This window comes from Cryptotermes secundus, unplaced genomic scaffold (assembly GCF_002891405.2).
Source record: "Cryptotermes secundus unplaced genomic scaffold, Csec_1.0 scaffold737, whole genome shotgun sequence".
NCBI lineage: Eukaryota > Metazoa > Arthropoda > Insecta > Blattodea > Kalotermitidae > Cryptotermes > Cryptotermes secundus.
Window position 1 is genome coordinate 1,142,881 of NW_019727105.1, and position 20,334 is coordinate 1,163,214.

A 20,334-nucleotide genomic window follows, 5' to 3' on the forward strand; every position below is an offset into this window, starting at 1 on the left:
GGTGGTTTTTATAAATGCATTACCATTCATAATATCCATTTTTTCAGCATGTCCAATCAAGAAATGTAAATATAAAATGTAATGGGGATTGAGATTAATTTCATAGTTCCCTAAGTGTAAGCTTAAATTGTTTCAGTTGATTAATGAATATTAAATTGATGCAGACGTCACCGGGAGCGTTAAGTTTCCGCCATGTTCCTCCTCACCCCATGTTGATAAATTCGTTCTCAGTTGGTGGACCCGAAAGATGTTATCCAGATTCAGAGCAGCTTCGTGAACTCCGTAAGGGAAACGCATTTAATGCCTCAGTTGTTTTTGACTTCTCCTAAAAATCAACCACTAACTTAACGAACTAAACTCACATCGAATTAGCCTAAATAGAGCGTAGGTTGCAATCTGTATATCTATGGCTCTACATTCTCTTGTTGGACCTTGGCCGATTTTTCAATTTCTTAATCCTGTACACAGACGGTAGGACCCCTTGGACGGGGGATCAGCCTCTAACCTCTAACCTCGCAAAACCTCTACCTACACCCAGAATAACACAAACACAGTATAAACGTACAGAGACATTCATGCCTCGAGTGGGATTCGAACCCATGGTCCCAGCGTTCGAGCAAGCTAAGGCAGTTCGTGCGTTAGACCGCGCTGCCACTGTGATCGGCTAGGTCACCAAAATTTACTTTGTGCTTAGTTCTTACTTTGTAACATATATTACATTATAGATTGATGAACATACTTCAGTTCTTCGCGGGTTACGTAACACCGCTGTTGCAATTGCAAGGGCTATAAAGCGTCGTTGAATGAGTTGGGAATAGTCATGAATGGCGAATAGTAAGAATGTATCAGTGTATGTATGCCGGTCACAGTAGCCGAGCGGTCTAAGGCATGCACTGTCTTCGCTCGCTCGGAAACCGAGATCGTGGGTTCGAATCCCTCTCAGGGCATGGATGTTTGTGTGCGTTTTTGTGTGTTTGTCTACTGGTAGAGGCCTTGCGACGAGCTGATCACTCGCCCAAGGAGTCCTAGCGTATGTGTAAGATCTAGTAAACCGAAGTGAAACGGAGAGTTTCATGGAGGTAGGCCTAGGCCCAAATTGGGGCTTTAGCGCCACAGGAAAAAAATCAGTGTATGTATATATTGGGACCGTCGACACAGCAATTAATTGTGAGGTTTTTCTTTTCCTGTTTCTCCTACTTTGAAGCTTGCTCCCACTTCGGAGCATAGGGCTGATTTATCAGTTTCTTTATCATTTTTACAGACGGTAGGACTCTTTGGACGGGTGATCAGTTCGTCGCAAGGCCTCTACTTAAAAACACACACACACTCTCTCTCTCTCTCTCTCTCTCAACATCCATGCCCTGAGTGGATTCGAGCCCACGATCCCGGCTTCCGAGCGAGCGAAGACGTACATGCCTTAGACCGCTCGGCTACCGTGACCGGCTAATTGGGACATCTACTTGTATATGAATACCAATCGATTTATTAAATGACTGTCACGTTACATGTTTCGGTCCAACGACCATCGTCAGGCGTGTATAAATAGACAAACATAGCAGCGGTCATCAATGAATAAGTTATTTAATTAACTACTATTACATCCTAATTAATTGTTGTGTCGACGGTCCTAATACACACATTGGCATATATATGCACAGCAGGTAGCCAAACACGAAAATCAAGTAAGAATGTGGAAATGCATAGTCTTCGCCACGTTTCAGCCTTCTATCCTGGCGTTTGCCTGAAGAGGGTGGTTAGAACAGCCAAACATTTCTTTTAGGGTGACTGGTAACCGGATCGAGTTTCGAACCGGCTACTTCAAAATATGGCCCTAGACGAGCTTAGAATGTTATCTTGATTCCATGCTATAGCTCAGGCGGTTACGTGCTGGTTCGTCACCGCAGAATCTCGGTGTCAATCCCGGGTGACTTCATGTGAGGTTCGTGGCGGACGGTCTGGCGCTGGAGCAGTTTTCTTTCCCTGGATTTCTTAGATTTTCCCTTGTTAATCACCGTTCCTCCATGGTACCTACCCATGTCACAGCCTTCTGAGGTGTGCCATATCTCTGACCAGATAGCACATTATCTTTAAGTTGGAGGTTTCGTCTCGAGCCCGACACTTCTCAGGTTCTGGAGTAAGGTTATTTTTTCTAACGTTACCTTGCTCTCATTATGTCGGACCTACAAAGAAGAACATGTGAAAGTTACGTTTGCAGCATGTATAAATGGCAGGCTTCGGTTAGATGGATGCACCATAGGTTATTTAACCATGCCGTATTCACTAAAGCAGTTATTTAGTGTCGCGTGGTATAAGAAGATTGTCACGTTCGGTGAACTTGAGGGAATTGTGTGTAAAGCTGTCATGGGAAATTTCAGGACACTGTTACCCCGACCTCCCCCTAAAGGGACTGAGTAACAATGCGAACGATGTCAGTCAGGATTGTCGGTATGTAGACCGAAATTCGACGGGGCACGTCCGGAATACCAGTCAGAGGCGTCACTTCGAGAGTCAACTTCCTCCCTGGACGCGAACGAGTCAACGTATGTGGAAGAGGAGGGGTAAACAGACAGGCATAATCAGTTTATATGCTTCTCATTTCACAATTATTTTTATGAATAGGAGCGTAAATTTATGGGTCAGGCTTCTGATGTGTTTTATTATAGCATGGAGTGCAGTTAACTGTTTACGGGCTGGACAGCTGGTGTTCGATTCCCTGCAGGGTCCAGGCCGATTCTGGAGCCCACCCAGCCTCCTGTCCTGTCCCGGGTTAAAGTGGTACGGGGCGTGAGGATCTATGCCGTCAGTCCCCCATACGTTTTCACAGCATGGCGTTTAATTAATTAAGCACGGTGATAACTTTAACTTTACCTTTATGGAGTACAGTTAACTAAGTCCATGGAGCAGAAGTCAAGAAATATCGCCGCTTTTATGAAATTGTAAGGTATTCCATGTTCTCAAGAACTCGTCACAGTTCCCATGCCAAGTCGAATCCAGCCCACAACTCTGGTCCCTCTTTGTTTAAAGATAAGTTTTAATGTATGACACAAACTCCGTCCTAAGTGCAACAATTTATTGTAGTTCTTTTGTCTTTTCTTCTACACTACATGTTTCGGCCGTAAATGGCCATCATCAGGTGTATACTCTCACGTAGCTGTTACATTGCACGTAGTTTAAAATTTAAAAACACCAGCTTTCTTAATTGTTCTTTTCTCTGTTGTTAATAGGTCCCGATATATCAGAATCGGCCATTTACGGCCGAAACATGTAGTGTAGAAGAAAAGACAAAAGAACTACAATAAATTGTTGCACTTAGGACGGAGTTTGTGTCATACATTATGTAGAGTGTAACAGGATGCTTAAATATAATATTGTATACATTTTAATAATATCCTCCCACGTACGCCCGAATCTTCCAAATGGTCTTTTCGCCTTTTCCGACCAAACCTCATGCGTGCCACATGCCACGTACATCTTATCCTTGAGTTTAATAATTCTAATAATACTTGGTTAAAAGTACAGAATATGAAGTTCCTCTTTATGCAGTCTTTTCTAGCTTCCTGTCATTTCTTTGTTCTCAGACACCCTCAATCTATGTTATTCCTGTTTCATTTCCACACAGAACAGGTAACATGATATTTCTGTATATTTTAAGCTTTACATTTTTAGGTAGTAGATTGGAAGGCAGAACATTCTGAACCAGATGATTGTATACATTCTCCGAATGTAATCTCTTTAATTTCTCCACGAGTTCAATGAATGATTCATTGATAAAAGTTTTCCTTTCCCACATTCCAGTATTGATTGAAACGAAAGAGCAGAGGCGATCAGACATTACGTACCAAACAATAATGGAATGAGGCGCATGTGTGGCGAATGGCTGTGTGTAACAGTTGCTTACAGCATCAGTGGCAATCTATTATTTATATTTAGGGGCTGTATGGAACGTTGAACTAATTACATCATATGTGTGATCAGGACAGAGTAATTGGATGTGAAGGCCAGAACTACGCGGTAAAACCCCTAGGTTCGTGTTACCGTTACATTTCATTTTCCATACTGACACATATGTCGTTATTGGTGGAGAGAGAAATAATGTTAAAGTATATTCAGAGCCAGAATTTCACATTTCTGTTCTGCATTATCAATTTGGATTTTTGTACAGTTAAATACGATTCAGTGGGTGATGAGAAATGTGTAACTTGTACACAATTTTATTCGGAAAACTCTAAGGGCCGAGACCACTTGGAAATATAGTATAAACTTAGATGGGAAGGTAATAGTAAAGTGAGTTAGAGTTGTGGGAGTGCTTAGATTGGAATCATCTGGCTCAGCGAAGAGCCCAGTAGTAGGTTCGTATAATGAACCAACGGTTTCCTTAAAAGGCGGGGAGATTTCTGACAGGTTAAGAGACTAGCAGCTTCCGAAGTCCAGTGCTCCAAGGAGACAGTGAAATTATGAAATATAACCAATATAACCTTCTGGGATATAACGCCATATAGTCCGTTGAAAATAAACCGATGTTTCGGAGGAACATGTCACCTCCATCTCTAGGGTGGAAGAATAAGCCAAACAAGAAACCAGCATGAAACATAGCTTACGTTGCTTATTATTTGGTCATGAAGAAGGGCTCAACATGTTTCTCCGGAAAGTCGGTTGATTTTCAGCGGACTACACGTCGTTATATTCCAGAAGATAGAACTCTTCATAATCACCGCTTTGAGAACCTCAGATCCTATGTGCTATTTTTTTTTGCGGNCATAGATCCTCAAAATAGAGCGAGAGGTGAAGGGCATCAGGCTTGAAGTTGCTGCAGTCGGTAGGGATGTATTCGTGTTGCAGTTTGTAGACACGACTGTAATCTCAGAGTTAATGGGCTTTTTTGCTTTGTTCGTTGTCCGGTATTCTGAAAACTAGTCTCCAGTTTTCAGAACACCGGCCAATGAACAAAGTCAAAAGACGCAGTAACTGTGAGTGGTATACACCATCGTCAGAACCATTTGGAATCTGCGACTGTACCGTCTAATGCATTTCGATCCTTCAGAGATGCAAAGTCGCATTTGGACAATTTGTTTTAAGGCTCGAATCCTATACCTGTGAAATCTGTGTCTGTGCTTCTGCTTCCAGATTTCCTATACCTGTGAAATCTGTCTCTGTGCTTCTGCTTCCAGATTTCCTATACCTGGGAAATGTGTGTCTGTGCTTCTGCTTCTAGATTTCTGTTATCAGCTTTATCGTCCACAGTGTCGTTCATCTGAGAACAAAATCTATATCTTCAGTGTTCCCACAAATATTTCTCTTACCCTACTCATATTTTATACGTGTTAACTCACCTGTCTCTCCACTTTCAGAAGCCCAACACATAGTCTTAGGCTGCTGTACCACCGTGTTAATTATATGACGGATTTTCCCGACCCTTTTCTCCATTTCCGTACCAGAAGCGGGGTAGGTGTCTTTATATACAAGTCCTCCCGCCCGCCCGTCCGTCCCTATGCCGTCACCTTTCTTTCCTTCATTTCCTTGATGCCGTGGCGCTACTTTTAGATCCCTCTATACAGAGAGCGGGCGCGTGTTTGTGCGTTGAGATGGCAGAGATCTGAAGATCTTCACCCAGCAACAGACTGACAAGCCAGCAGATACGCAAGTACAGACATGGCAAAGAAAACACGCACTGTCCGTATTTCCCTTCAGAGTTCGTTTTTCTGTTGTGTACCCAGCATCTTCCTAGAAGATTTCATCAGACTTAAGGCCTGTTTCTGGTATACCGTATTTACGCATGTATAGGCCGCAGCACAATTTTCAGACAGAAATTATAGAAAAAATAATTTTCTTGGAATATTATTCCAGGAGTATTACACCCTGTATTACTAATTATGAATATATATTTTTTTAAATGAAGTGTGATTTCGAACATTTCGAATATAAGCCGCACCCCAGTTTTCCTCTTGAATTTTTGGCAAAAAATGTGCGGCCTATACATGCGTAAATACGCTACTTTCTGTTCAGGAAGGTCACATTGCATGAAGTGGCAAGCATCTACCCACCAGAGTCTCTTTCTTGAAAAGCTGCTAGTTGCTCATCCGAGCAAAATGTTACCTGCCTCGTAAGGAACTGAAGATTCAGTATCGTCTTCATAAGATTAAGCCACTGGACCATATCCTGACTGACACAGTTGAATCCATTCCACATCCTCACACCGTATTTAATACTCATTTCAATGCTGTCCTTTCCTCTGCTTCTAGGTCTCTCGCATACCTTATTCCTTCCAGGTTTTGCGGCTAAAATGTTATATGCATTTACCGTATTTACGCATGTATAGGCCGTACATTTTTTGCCAAAAATTCAAGAGGAAAACTGGGGTGCGGCTTATATTCGAAATATTCGAAATCACACTTCATTAAAAAAAATATATTCATAATTATTAATACAGGGTGTAATACTCCTGAAATAATATTCCAAGAAAATTATTTTTTCTATAATTTCTGTCTGAAAATTGTGCTGCGGCCTATACACGCACGTTGCCTATACATGCGTAAATACGGTATCTCCATGTTTGTTTCATATTCCGCTGATCACCTCCTGGTTATTTGATGGCCGTAATAAAACGGAGACAGGAAAGCGAAATGAAAAGTATTGAAAATGATGTATTTATGTTTGTATTAAGGGCTGACTTGAAACTACATTCCGGTCCAACGGCTCAGTTTCAGAAATCTTGCAATTGCAAACTAGACACATGGGCCACGCGCCAAGGTGTTCAGTAGGAATTACCTCTTACACATGCTACTACTGAGCAGTGAAGACAGAGAAGAAAACCAAGGCGTTCTGTATTTATGAAGGAGAGTGACTTCGGTAAAATAACATACACATTAGTGTAACGCCTCTTGAAATTTTTTTTTTTTATTTATTAATCAGCAATCAGAATTTTACATTCTATAAGCTAATGGTCTGTTTGGTTCGGTTAAAGGGAAATTCTCCTCCCCGATCTTTTCGTNGCGAGGGATGCATGAGCCCTACTAAAATATTAGACAATGTTAGGCAAACCCCTTCAGGAAACTTAATAAATTATGTACAAAAGAAATTTGCTTATAACAGACAACTTCGAATAGGAAGTTATCTGTTTTTAATATAAAAAAGTGCCTTGCCAATCTAGGCCAGATCTTTTATTTGGAATTGAATTCAGTGTAACTGGAAACATCAATACCTACCGAGCGACCGCCGCTTGTCGGCGAAGTTAGTGCCAACTTTAGCGGATAGAGGGTGTCGCGTGGTCAGCTCAACGAATTCTCAGTGCCGTTAATTTCGGTTTTCTAGACCGGAGCCACTATTTTCTCGAAGCAGCTCCTCGGTCGTTATAGTTATCTTGCGGACTACAGGCTACGGAGTTTGTTTTTGTTGTTTTGTAATTGAAGACATCTGTGTAGAGTACAAGTACATTGGTCACAGAGCAGGGTGGATGGTGGATTTCGCTGGTGTTGGTCGCATTCCCTGATTATACAGCCTTTCCTCCCAGAATAAGTTCTGCCGCCACTGTTAAAATGAACGCCTACACCAAGAAAAGAAATCGAAGAAGTATACAAAAATTAAACGTGAATATTGAATATACCAACACGGCGGGAACTCTTTACGCGGGTATCTCATAGCATTGGCAAGGGGATTGATGGATGTATTCAGAACAGTGGAAGGCACTTCCAGCATGTTTGTGGACATTCATTTTTGTTTTATGCTCAGCGAGATAGAAAATGCAGTGTTTATATATGGGTACGGTTTTAAATGGATTCCTCTGTACGTCATTGCTTATTCCCCATTTCACATGCCTGATACCCCATGAACACCTATCCTTAAACCTAGTAAGCCACGTGACTAATGTCTTTATTTCCACTTCTCGTTTCTTCTACGGCTGTACTTTTTTTTATTGCTAGTGGGGTGGGACTAAGTCCCTTGTACTGCGGCCACTTCTGGCCTATTGTACCAGCCACAGATGATAGGTGAGGGTGATTGTGGAGCAATTGGTGGAATGAAGATTGGCAGGGGAAACCGAAGTACTCGGAGGAAACCTGTCCCAGCGCCACTTTGTCCACCACAAATCCCACTTGACCAGACCCTGGATCGAACCCGGGCCGCCGCCGTGGGAAGCCAGCGACTAACCGCTTGAGCTATGGCGCGGCCTACGGCTGTACTTCCCACTGCATTTAATGTTATGTTTTCCACACCAGTTGTTTTACCCAGTCTTTCGGGACCCTTCAGTCAGTTTTCACTGTAGTCCCCTCGCCATAGAACTATCTGTACCTTTCATGGATATTTCTCACAATTGTTTCCGCTTGCTTAATCATAATTATTGAGAAATTTTTTGGCAGCCTTCACTTCTAAACATTACTCATAAAACACTGCAGTGTTATGGCAAAATGGAGAAAGGAACCGAAATTGAATTACCTGAGACTAATGCCACACTTGCAGATAGGTTTTCTTGGGCCCGAATATGTGTCAGCCGAAGAGGCCTAATTGTTGGTAAGTTGGCAAGAAAACCCCCATCGTTCATTGCCATATTCACAAGAGCCCGGCACTGGAGCCTGTCTTGAGGTATCTAACTACTGTGAAAAGTAAAGCGTTGCAAGAAATCGTATCGTTTCTTATAGGAAAATAGGGTTTAGTCGGTTAATGACGCTGAAGTCGTAATCATTAGAACTATTCATTCTTGCGAGTAAACAGTACACCACGAGGACAAAACTACTTACGAAGTTAGAGGTTCTTACGATGATGACTATGAAGACTGTCTTTTGTGATGTGAGCCATTTGGTCTGATAGAAGCTTACTGATGTTACGGAACAAAGTAATTGCCTCGGTCTTCAGGATAGATTAGTAAGCCAAGCCAGCTGCAAGCAGAATTACTTGTTATTGAACGTTAAAATTCGTAGAACAAATAATTATCACACTTCAATAAATAGAGTACCTATTGCCTGCTGTAAATTACGGGGCTTTAGTCTGTAGCGTGTGAATATGTAATATTGATAGTGTGACAAGTGAAGGTGTGGCGTGTCTATGGCAAATACGTTCTACAACTTATCTTGAGTGCGTGCTACACCTCTATCCAGCAAGTTCCCTACTTCCAGAGTCTTGGTACTCACACGCCACTACGTTGCTTCTTTCGTGATTATAATTGTGAATGTCGTGGTGATAATGAGGCTTGTGCCGAGGTTTGCGCTGTAGCCTGCGGTTCTCTAAGAACAAATAACCACCCATATTCTTTTATAACATAGCTTACCCATCTCGCTCTTTTATTTGGAACTGGGGTTTTCGTTTCATCTTTCCTTTTATGGCTGAAGCCATCAAAACTGATTCCCTTTTTCCCAGTTTCGAGACAGTATGTTCAGCATTATGAGCACGTTGCGTTGCAGAGCTGTAGTCTGTGAGAAGAGATGGCGAAAATTGCATTGTACCGAAGGAGAAGAATGATCTAAGTGCTGATCCATCACGTCACCCACAGGAATTATTCCGACTTTGGGGTTTCATAAAATGTTGGGGAATTCTTGAGAAGCTGAGGAGAGATTGGCGCCTTCACCAGAAAGAACCAGATGAATTAAGTCCATACCACCCCATCATATTTCTCTAAAGTCCCAGATATCCTGTTCAACATCAATTCTGATAAAAGTACCTGTCTTTAATATTTAGAATTGAAAATATTTTATTCTTTAACAAATCAGTTGAACTGAATGATTCTTTTTATGTACATACTTAGGTATGTTCTACACAACTTGTATGAGTTTCATTCAAGTCTGCAGAGTCCCTCATTTGTATTATTAAAAAGGCAATGTTTGCACCGCCTAATACAGACACACACACACACACAGTTATGTTATTCGATCTTGTTCTATTAATTGTTCCGTGGTGTTGATGCTGTTCCTGTCATAATGCAAGGCATTTCTTATACAGATGGTAACTGACTGCTCATCATCATCAGATGAATTAGTTAGCTGATTGGTTGGTTGTTTCTTTAGTCACAAGCTTCATCACACTGCTGCTCTATATTCAAGAGCTGCTGGATTTGGTTCTTGGGTCCAGTATAACCAGCCATCCTGACTGGGATTTTTTGTAGTTCTTCACACTCCATGGAAGTACTGTTATGGCATCTTAAAATATAGAGCCCCAAAACTGCTTTATGCTATTGCAGATTGTAATCAGTTCTCTTTATTTGTTTTCAGACAAATATGATAAGTTTGGAAGCCTTACCAAAAATAATTGACACCACCCAATTGACATCAGACTTGGAAGGCACACTCCACTATGACCACTCTCAGTGGATTGATATGAGACTGGTGAGTTATGTTGCTTTACAGAGTGGCAGGTTGAAAGATATTTTGTAATTTTACAACTGTCTGGATTAACTTATTAACTTAGCAGTATCATTCACTTTAAATCCAAGAAGAAATATCATGCTTAAAGTGGTCAATTATTCTTGATATTTAATCTTAAAGTTTCACTGTAAGACGTGTCTGAAACATTCAGAATTGGAAGGCGTGAACTTATCATCATGTTCTATAAAGACAAAGGAAAATTTGTTGGGTCAGTTGTTTGAAATCACTTCTCACTATTATGTATGATTGTATAACATTTAATTAAGACATTTCTCTTTCCAAAAAAAAATCCATATGAGAACCTTGTCAAGAAACTAAATCTGAATTTGAGCGAATTGGAAAGAATAAAAGGTTTAATGAAACAATGGCACTTATGAAAAGGTAACTCTAGTAACTCTAGGTACAGCTGTTATATGTAATATTCTGTGATTTTATAAAGTGAAATTGTTTAATCATCATCATATAACTTTTACAGTTAGTGTCTTGAGAAGTGAATGTGAAACTCAAATTTTGTCATTGACTTCATATAAGGAAATATGTGAAATAGTGACTAACTTTGAACTGTTCATATGGTGCAGAATTTAATGCCTCTTCTGTGGGTAGTAATTTTTTAGAAGAACTTATGACAAGCTGTAAGTTTGTATTATGTCAAAGTGGGGTTCAACACTGTTTGCAAATAGTGCAAATAAAAGTGATCATGTTTATGCTACCAAAATACAGGCTTTGGAGGACTTTGTGTGGCAAGCTGCAGATCTGCTTGATCGTTTGGATGACCTTCAGGAGGACCTGAGCAGAAATGACTTTGCAGATGATGTGGCAGGTGCCAAGCATGGTATTGACCTGCATGCTGAAATGAAGAAGAAAATTATGAAGGCTCCAGTAGAGGATATTGACCATATTGGTCAGCGACTACTGCAGAGGTTCGTGTTTTTTTTTAATTTGCTTAGTGGGGGGTGGAGTCCAACTCGGTCCACTTGGCATGGCGGACACTGATTGGCCTATTGTAGCGTGCTCTGGGTGAATATGATGATGGAGAATTTGGTGGAATGAAGATTGGCAAGGGAAACAAAAGTACTTGGAGAAACCCCGCCCCAGTGCCACTTTGTCCACCACAGATCCCACTTGACCAGACCCGGGATAGAATCCAGGCCACTGCAGTGGGAAGCCAGCGACTAACCAGTTGAGCTATGGCATGGCCTGAGGTTCGTGTTTAGTATTCATTCTGATTGAGAAATCCATACAAATATTCAATCAGAACATCTGAAAGAAATAGAGCACTTGGGAGGTATAGGTATAGATGACAAGATAATGTTAAGGTAGATCTTATGAAAATAGGGTGTGGATTGGGTTGAGTTTGTAGGGCCCATTGGCAGGTTCTTGTGAACATGGTAATGAACTGGAAGAAGCACCTAGCCTAACTGGCATTACATATTTTAGGGTTGAGTTGTATACTGTTATAATCCATAAAATTATTTATAATCATGTATCATACACCTTATTATAAACAATGCATGGTCAATTTTTGTGTTAGTTTGTTTCATGGGTCTGTAAATGTGCCTGTTGTTAAGTATGTGTACCACAAATTTTTGGGTCTTTCCTATTGAACCTGATGCTTTGTATGTGTTCTTTATGATGTTAAGATATATGATAACAAATAACATAATGGTAATGAACCTTCAGGTTCCTTAAAAGGTAAGGTGATCTTTGACTAGCTGAATTACTATTAACATCTCAAGATGGACTATGCTTCATGGTGTTAGTAAGTCCTTTGATTACTTATGCTGTGTATAGAAAATAAATAAAATTCACAGAATTATAATCATAAAAGTATATGAATCTATGATTGGAACTGACACACAAAAACATATTACAAGATTACCTTATGCTCTTCCCACAAACTGCATGAAGTGAAACACGCAACGAAGATTGTTTGTATCCATCCTTCCATCCATACATTTCTGTGGAGCACTACATATTGGATTTATATTAAATATAGTATTTTGATCTAACTGAAAATTTAGTTTTGGTCAGTGTTGCTTGTATCTGATATCAGACTTCATAGAGTTTTAAAGAATGGCCCATCATACAAAGGACTAGTTTATGACAGAAAATATAAATGCCGGGACTTCTTGTCTGAAAATTAGTTTGTTGGGCCTACAGTGAATACTAAATGAAATGTAAGGAATAATAATTTCTGTTTGCATTCTGATGTCTGTAGTGTGATTAGCTTTGCAACGTTATGTTTGTATCTGTAATAATTGAATATCAAAGCCAGTGAAGCAATTTTTATATGCCATGAATATGGAATGTACTCAGAAAAGTAGTACATTATGTTACATAGCAGTATTGTGTCAACACAATGAAGTTTGAAAAAATAAACGTTTAATGTCTGTGGTCTGTAAAATAATCATGAAAATATTTTTGCATTATTCAATTTTATCACACTCTGTCCATTATAAATGTATTATGTACACTACAGAAGTTAAGACAGGTGAGTACTGAAGACTACAGTGTGATTGAAGGGGCTGTCTTCATTTATTTTCTTTCTTTCATATGCTAGACTCTTGTAATGAAGGTTATAGATTTAGACGGGCATTGGTATAAGTATGGGTCAATTGAAGTGTACAAACTATTCAATCAACTGATAACTTCCCATTGTTCTCAAATTATGCGTTTGCATAAAAAATGTCAAAATTTTCAAATTAGCTAGAGTCGTCAATTCTTTTATCTCCTGAAGTTATATTCCCATCGTTATTTTCCAGGTTATCAGGTGACTCAAATAGTGGCTATGACTCAGGCTACTCAGGAAGGGACAGTGAAGCCAGCTCGGTAGTAGCAAACCCAGACCTTCAGGCATCTGTACCACAGATACTGCAGAACTTAGAAGCCATCCGTACGTCCCAGCAACATCTCTTGCAGCTCTGGCACCATAAAAAGCTCAAGCTAGACCAGTGCTTCCAACTGCGGCTCTTTGAACAGGACTGTGAGAAGGTATGGAGTCTTTGCAGGAGAGGGCAAGACAAAGTAAAAGTACCTGCGTGACTTTAGTATATTATATTTGTCTCATAGAAAATCTTGTGAATGGACAGTTGACATTTCTTCTCGTCAAGTGACGAGGAAACGCCTGTGTACGTACATGTATTCTAAAACACACCAGTTTTTAAACCTGGTTTTTAATATATGAGGTGTGTTCAAAAAGTTCCTGAAATTTATCTATAAATGATATCTTTTTCTACTTCGAGCTTATTGAATATTATCCCTTTAAAAGTAGTCCCCTTATGCAGAAATGACCTTTTTCACTGCCTTTTACACTTTTGGGAGCACTGTTCAAAGGATGTTTGTGATATCGCCTTCAAGTCATTAGTCACATTAGAGGTGATGTCTTCCACTGTCTGAAATCGTCATTTAAGGGTATTTTGGGGTTTAGGGAATAGAAACAAGTTGGGAGGGGTGACATCAGGTGAATTGAGGGGTTGTGGAAGGGTAGGAATTGAAAGTTTTGCCAAGAATTGTCTAATTGACGGTGCTATGTGAGCAGGCACATTATCATGATGGAGGAGCCAGCTTCCTGTAGTCCACTTTTCTGGGCACTTTCTCCATACTCCATCCCACAGTCATCTCAGAAGTGCTAGTTAAAAATCTTGATTAATTGTCTGACCTTCAGGACTAAATTCATAATTCATGATGCCTTCATGATTGCAAAAACAAGCACCACTGCTTTCACTTGCGAGTGCACCTGTCATGCTTTGAAGCAGGCCTCTTCCAGTGTGAGGATTGTTGTTTGGTTTCAATATCACACCTGTAAACCCACATCTCATCACCACTAATGACATATTTCAAAAGACGTTTGTCGTCATTTGCTCTTTGGAGGAGATGTTGGAGATCATCTTGGCATAAATTTTGCTAAGACCCAGTACATTCCTAAATGTTCCATTAAAGTTCTGTGGTATGGATAGCTCTAAGCTTCATGCAACCTGTGGGTTTCTGAAACTGTTCTCCTTACTTTGAACAGAATTTAACACAGATTTGTTCCCTTACTGACTCCATACTGAACACGGACAGACGAACACTAAATCACAATACCAGTTATAAAAACTGAGCAGAACATCTGATCTGCTTGGAACAAAATGAACTGCATAATTAATGGTCAGATTGCAAGGTCACTGAAACAGCACCTAATGTGACCAATGAACTGCTGCTCTGCTCTGTCATCTTGGGAACCGTTTGAATGAAAATCGTACATCACAGCATTTGGGGTGTTTACAGTACCCCAAGATATTTGATAATTCTAAGCATGAATAGTTTGCAACGGTGTCTTTAGACAAGATAAGTATATTTGTTACAGTTATTCTGAAGGTTATATTAGAAAAGCGTTATTTTCAATTAAATACTGTAACATAAAATGTGGTAACGGTATTCCAAAAGTAGAAGAGTCAATGTGTGACAGCAAAAGTCTCTGGGTATGAACATTTTGTGGCATTAAACAAAGTATGAACATAGTGATAGGTTTATATTATCCCAGCAAATGTGGTGTGCTTGGAAAACTTGGTAATGTGTCCTTGAAATATGTAGACCTGTTTCTACTGTTATTATTTTCTTTTCATTTATCAGCGTACATATCACGAAAATTCTGCATTTGAGAAAGTAGTTTTTAGGCAGTAGCGCTTTACACAGACAGTGGGATTAAGTTTGTAACTTGTAACTGTTTTCTAACAGGGCGTGCAGTAGTGTAGTTGATTGAGGCACTGTGCTGTAAGTTGGAAGGTTGCGGATTCGAGTCCTGATGCGGTGGATTTTTCAATTTATCTAATCCATCTAGCTGCACTATTCCCTGGGATGACTCAGCCTCTAACAGAGGAGGAATCTTCCTGGGGGGTGAAGGACAGCTGGCATGTAAGGCTGACAACCTTGCTGCCATCTGTGAGCCAGTTGTCTAAAGAAAATCTGGGAGCCTTAACATCTCACAATGCTATGGGCCTTCAGGACCTGTTGCAGGGATAGCTTTATCTTTTTTTTTTACAGCTCTTAACTGTTTTCTTTTGTCAGTATCTTTTCTTGCATCTAAGAGCGATCACCTCAGATGCATATACATTTTAAGATCCATTTGTTCCAGATGTTTGATTGGATTTGCCATAATCGTGATGTGTTCCTAATGAATTATGTGGAGATAGGACATTCCTATCAAGTGGCCAAAGAACTTCAGGAAGAACACAACCACTTTACTATGAGTTCTAGAGTAAGTTCTGAATGACTTCTTTTTAAGTACACATTTTGAGACATCCTGTACCTGTGTAAGGCCTGAATGTCCTAATTTATGTTTTATCTTGATTTCCAGAATGTTTATGTTAATATCAATCGCATCTTGACAGTAGCATCTAGATTAATTGAGAGCAATCATTATGCTGCTCAGCATATCCGAACAGTAGCTGCTCGGCTAGACAGGACATGGAAAGAGTTTGCTGCTGGTCTTGATGAACGCACCTCTGTGTTAGCTCTTTCTGTTCTGTTTCATCATAAAGCAGAACAGGTGAGCATGAGCCACTGCTTTTTTATTTCAGTGCTTTCCAGTTGCTCTACAAGTATGTATCAGTGCTTCCCAAACTTTGTCACTCACATATTCCTTCCTTAAAAAATAATATTTTATGAACCCCACCTAAAGTGTTACTTCATCTAGGAATTCCCCGTTTATATGTCCCATTTCTCCATCCGGATATCATCTTGACCAGGCTGTTATATGAACATTTTTATAAGGTACTGCACAAATAAATATGTTTATATTCAAGTAGTAAGTGTCCAGAAACAGTTTTCAGAAGACTTTTTTCATACTGTCGTATTTCTCAATGAGTTATAGCTGAAAAACTTGGTCTAGTCCCCCCCAAAAACATTAAAATGGTTACTCTGTGTACAAATCCATTTTCAATTGTTTTTCAGTATGTAGAGAATGTATCGAACTGGAAACAGGCTTGTGAAAATATGAGTATCCCAAGTGAAATATTGATCCTAGAAACTGCAATTCATCAGCATCAAAATCTGTATGAGTCCATGTGCCAAGCATACACTGAAGTGAGTAGACTGTATCACATGAATGTTTGGATATCTCATTGCATCCAGACCCTCACTGTTTCTCCTTACAATTCATGTAGCAAGTATTCAGCTACCATAATCCCTGTGTTTGTAGAAATCTGTAAAATGTAATTGATATAGTGCTTTAAAATATATTATATTTTTTAATGTTGTTTCATCCAAGTCTTAAAGACAAGTAAATGAAGCAACAAATAAAATCAGTGATCACTGGAGATAGTGGCTTCATTGATGCTTTGTTTAGAATAATATGAGTCTTTATAATTTGAAGGTACAGTATTCTTACTTGGTTAAATACAGGTCACATTTGCATCAGTATTACTATAAGCAGAATAGAACCAATAAGTATTTTCAGTACTTTGGTTTTATTGACAAAATTAAATGAGGCTAGAATATTTGAGAAACTGTGTACTCTTAGGAAATTCACTTCATTCTGTTTACTATTGAAATAATTTTGCGATTTTGTAACCAGTTTCATGTGTTTAAATTCCACTTATTCTGCGCTCTGCATCTCCCTTCTTCCCCATCTGTTTCTCCTGTATTGCCTCATTGTCGCCTTTTTTTTTCTGATCCACTAGTACCAGATCTATCCTGGAGAGTGCACCTTTGTTTCATGTTCCACTGTGTATTTGGATACTTGTTTACATATTGCTATACTCTGCTTAATATTATGTTTCTGAAGCAACAGTGTTCAGAACAAAGTTTGTATATTGTTATATTTTAAATTGTAACACCATGGTATTTTGTATGTACTTGTAGGACTGTTTGGTTCCAGATGGAAAATTATCAAAGGCAAGCTGATAATTCTTCCTCTCTTGTGTGTTACATTTTTTCTTTAATTAGCAATATTAGGTAAAGTGAATTATGTTCCCAGTTTTGATTGTTTGCATAATGTAGGATTATTACTTTATATCTTGGCACAGATCTGTACCTTTGAATAGCACCCAACTTGTATTATGTTTTATATTGCCACACCTTCCTTCCATTTTCTGTGATCCTTCCTGTTCAGAAGGAATGGTGCTTTGCTTGTTACTGCACCGAATGTTCCGTCATGTTGAGACAATACCCTACTCCTCTGTGGCATTGGGCTTTGCCTGAGTAGTCTGTTGATGCAAGTGCAATGTTCAAAGTGCATAGCCAGCCAACATTCCTGCTGCTGCTGATGGTGTTGATGCTGCCACATTGGTACTGCCCACTATTTGTGTATATGCCTATGAGTGTTTGTATGTTTGGTTGTTCTTACAGGTGTATAATTCCTACCAGGCTCTACTCAGTGGCCTTGATATCATGGTCCAAATGTGCCACTGTTTCCCAGTGATGGGAACTGCCAGGGATTGTATTTTCAGCAACAATGTATGCCAATATTTCATTTTATGATGATTAACTCACAAGAAGTTGGGTTTTTAATCTACCTCCTTTCTTTCTTACAGTCTTCAGTTTGGTGGAAATCTTTTAGAAATTGATTGGAAGGTTGTGGTGTTTTGGGCAGTGGGTTATATAACTTGTACCATGGCAGGCATGTAATATCAGTTAAAAGCAAAAATTTACATACCCCTGTAAAATAAAAATCTTGTGATATATTGAATGTGGGCTGGCCGATCAGAAAATAGATAAATTTCAAGTTAAAAATCCTACCAATTATGGTGGACAAAGTGGTGCTGGAGTAGGTTTTTCTCCAAGTACTTCAGTTTCTTCTGCCAATTCTCATTTCATCATCTATCCACATTCATTGATCATCTCTTCATTGACAATATACAGTCCAGACACTGACAGCATCATTAAATAACAGACTTAGGGAAAAATATTGAACTGTGTTTTGTGTATTGTGACAGTTGTTTATGATAGTGTAAACAGAAATACATGCAGTTACTATCAAAGAGTTGAAGGAAGTATAGATATAAATTCTCTTGGAACTCAGCAGTGGTTAATGTTTATGCAGGACATTTTTCAGTGAGAATTTGTAACTAAATTAGAAAGAGACTTCTCTGATCAGTATCCAGCCAAGTGCTGAGTCAGAGTTGAACCTCCAGACTGAGGATCAAGGATGTGATAATGTGCTGCCTGGTACCCTAACAGGGCTGTCACACACCTCTTGACAGATGAGTATGAGCAATTGTGGAATGATGTTTAGCAGGGGAAAACCAAAGGAACTCAGAGAAAACCCTCCCCGGTGTTACTTCATCCACCATGAATCTCTCATGAAGTCACCAGGAACGAACCCAGACCTCTGTAACTGGAAACCTGAATCTAACTCCCTGAGATTTTTAATTAAATATTTCTTTCCCATTTCCTTTATATTGCATTGCATTCACAAGAAATTCAGTTTTGTGCAGTATTATTATGAAAACTGTCTAGCAATTTTTGTTTTTTAAATTGCTAGTGTGTCAAAGTTAGAATGCTTCATTTCTTCAGACAGATTATTAGAACAGTGAAGTAGCTTTCTCAGTTCCACCATATGACTGAGACATGTTGTGATTCCATTTTTGAAAACAGTATTCAGACATCTATTACCTAATGGAGCTAAAGTTGTGATTTTTTTTTAATTGACACTGTTAGTGCTGTTGTTCAGCTGTCCTACATTTTAATCTGAATATCACAGAAACAGTAACAGCTTGTGAGGTGGGCCAATGAGAGAGCCATGTATAAAATTTGAACCCTAAAAATTCAGAACCACTGCATAAAACTCCATGTACCACTCTTACTTTGTTAATGGCGGTGGAATGTATAAAGTATCTGATTATAGAGCCATGTACTAATAAGGTGTTGGGTCCTCCACAGGTTCATAGTACTAGCAAAAAACTGCTCTATCAACTCGATCACCTGGTTCAGATCTGTAACCAGCCCGGGATGGAACAGACTACTCGCAAACATGTAGGCAAATCTTTCTCTCTTACTGCAATGTGAAGGCCACTGCACATGGAACTCTCACCTGTATGCTACTACTTGCGATTAGGTTGCTCTATACTTTTTGGCAAGGGATTAATATTATTAATGGATGGTCCTAATTCCACATCTAAATTGATGTAAAAGTGATGTGTTTTGTGCTCTGGTCTTCTCATTATTGCTGGGATCTATCTATTAATATCATCTATCTTTTCTCATACACCAGATTCAGATTGTTGGTATGCATGACAGTAAAGTAACAGTCTTTTATTTTGCTAGTATCTGTACAAAATTTCTAATGTCTGTTTTTAACAGTTTTCTCTTAGCTTATTCTCAATCTTACAAATTTGTGAAATGGTGAAAGTATTGAAACAAATTGGGCTAGCCTATGAATAGTTAACAATTAGTAATTGATAATTTATTTAACATCCATAACTGTTACACAGGCACAGTTAGACAAGTCAGTTGAAAACAAACTCACACATGTTGACAACTCTTAAAAAATATACGAAAGTATACAAGACATTGTACAATACAGTACATTTTTGAACAGTATCACCTTGCTATAACTTACAAACCATGGATGACAACTTCCAGAAATTCAGTATAAAGCAATAAATATACGAGTACTTAAAACATCAAAAACACAAATCAGCCATGTAAAACAAAGCATGACACATTTAGTGAAGATAACAGTCCAAAGACCATCTATATACTTCAATATCATATCGATACTAACTCTAATTACCGAACTTCCACCTGTCATTGTTAGTAAAAAACCCTTGTAGAGAATAAAAACAGTTTAGTAATAAATAACTTTTTAATTTATTTTTAAAAACCTTACAATTTTTTTAATCTTTTTAATTTGAAGGGTAAGTTCTTATGTGTTTTAATCCCATGTTAATTACACCTTTTCTATGATTAGCAGTGTTGCATAATTGGACATACAAATCCTGTTTCCCTTTTGTGTTAAACTTATGAATGTCGGAATATTGAGTGAGATTGATCTTATTCTTTTTTATAA

The 20,334-nt window shown here is 39.0% G+C and overlaps 1 protein-coding gene across 5 annotated transcripts in view; it reads left to right on the forward strand.

Annotated features, from left to right (window-relative positions):
* Positions 1–20,334, forward strand: part of LOC111864472 (kalirin) — a 768,927-nt gene that overhangs the window by 233,374 nt on the left and 515,219 nt on the right. For 3 of the 5 annotated variants that reach the window (XM_023851737.2, XM_023851735.2, XM_033751441.1), the window contains exons 4-11: positions 10,194–10,307; positions 11,067–11,266; positions 13,109–13,337; positions 15,460–15,582; positions 15,682–15,873; positions 16,278–16,409; positions 17,673–17,780; positions 19,206–19,298. In XM_023851737.2, coding sequence (XP_023707505.1) covers positions 10,194–10,307; positions 11,067–11,266; positions 13,109–13,337; positions 15,460–15,582; positions 15,682–15,873; positions 16,278–16,409; positions 17,673–17,780; positions 19,206–19,298 — 1,191 coding nt within the window. The remainder of the gene's footprint in view (positions 1–10,193; positions 10,308–11,066; positions 11,267–13,108; positions 13,338–15,459; positions 15,583–15,681; positions 15,874–16,277; positions 16,410–17,672; positions 17,781–19,205; positions 19,299–20,334) is intronic. The other 2 variants (XM_033751442.1, XM_023851736.2) reach the window with 2 other exon arrangements.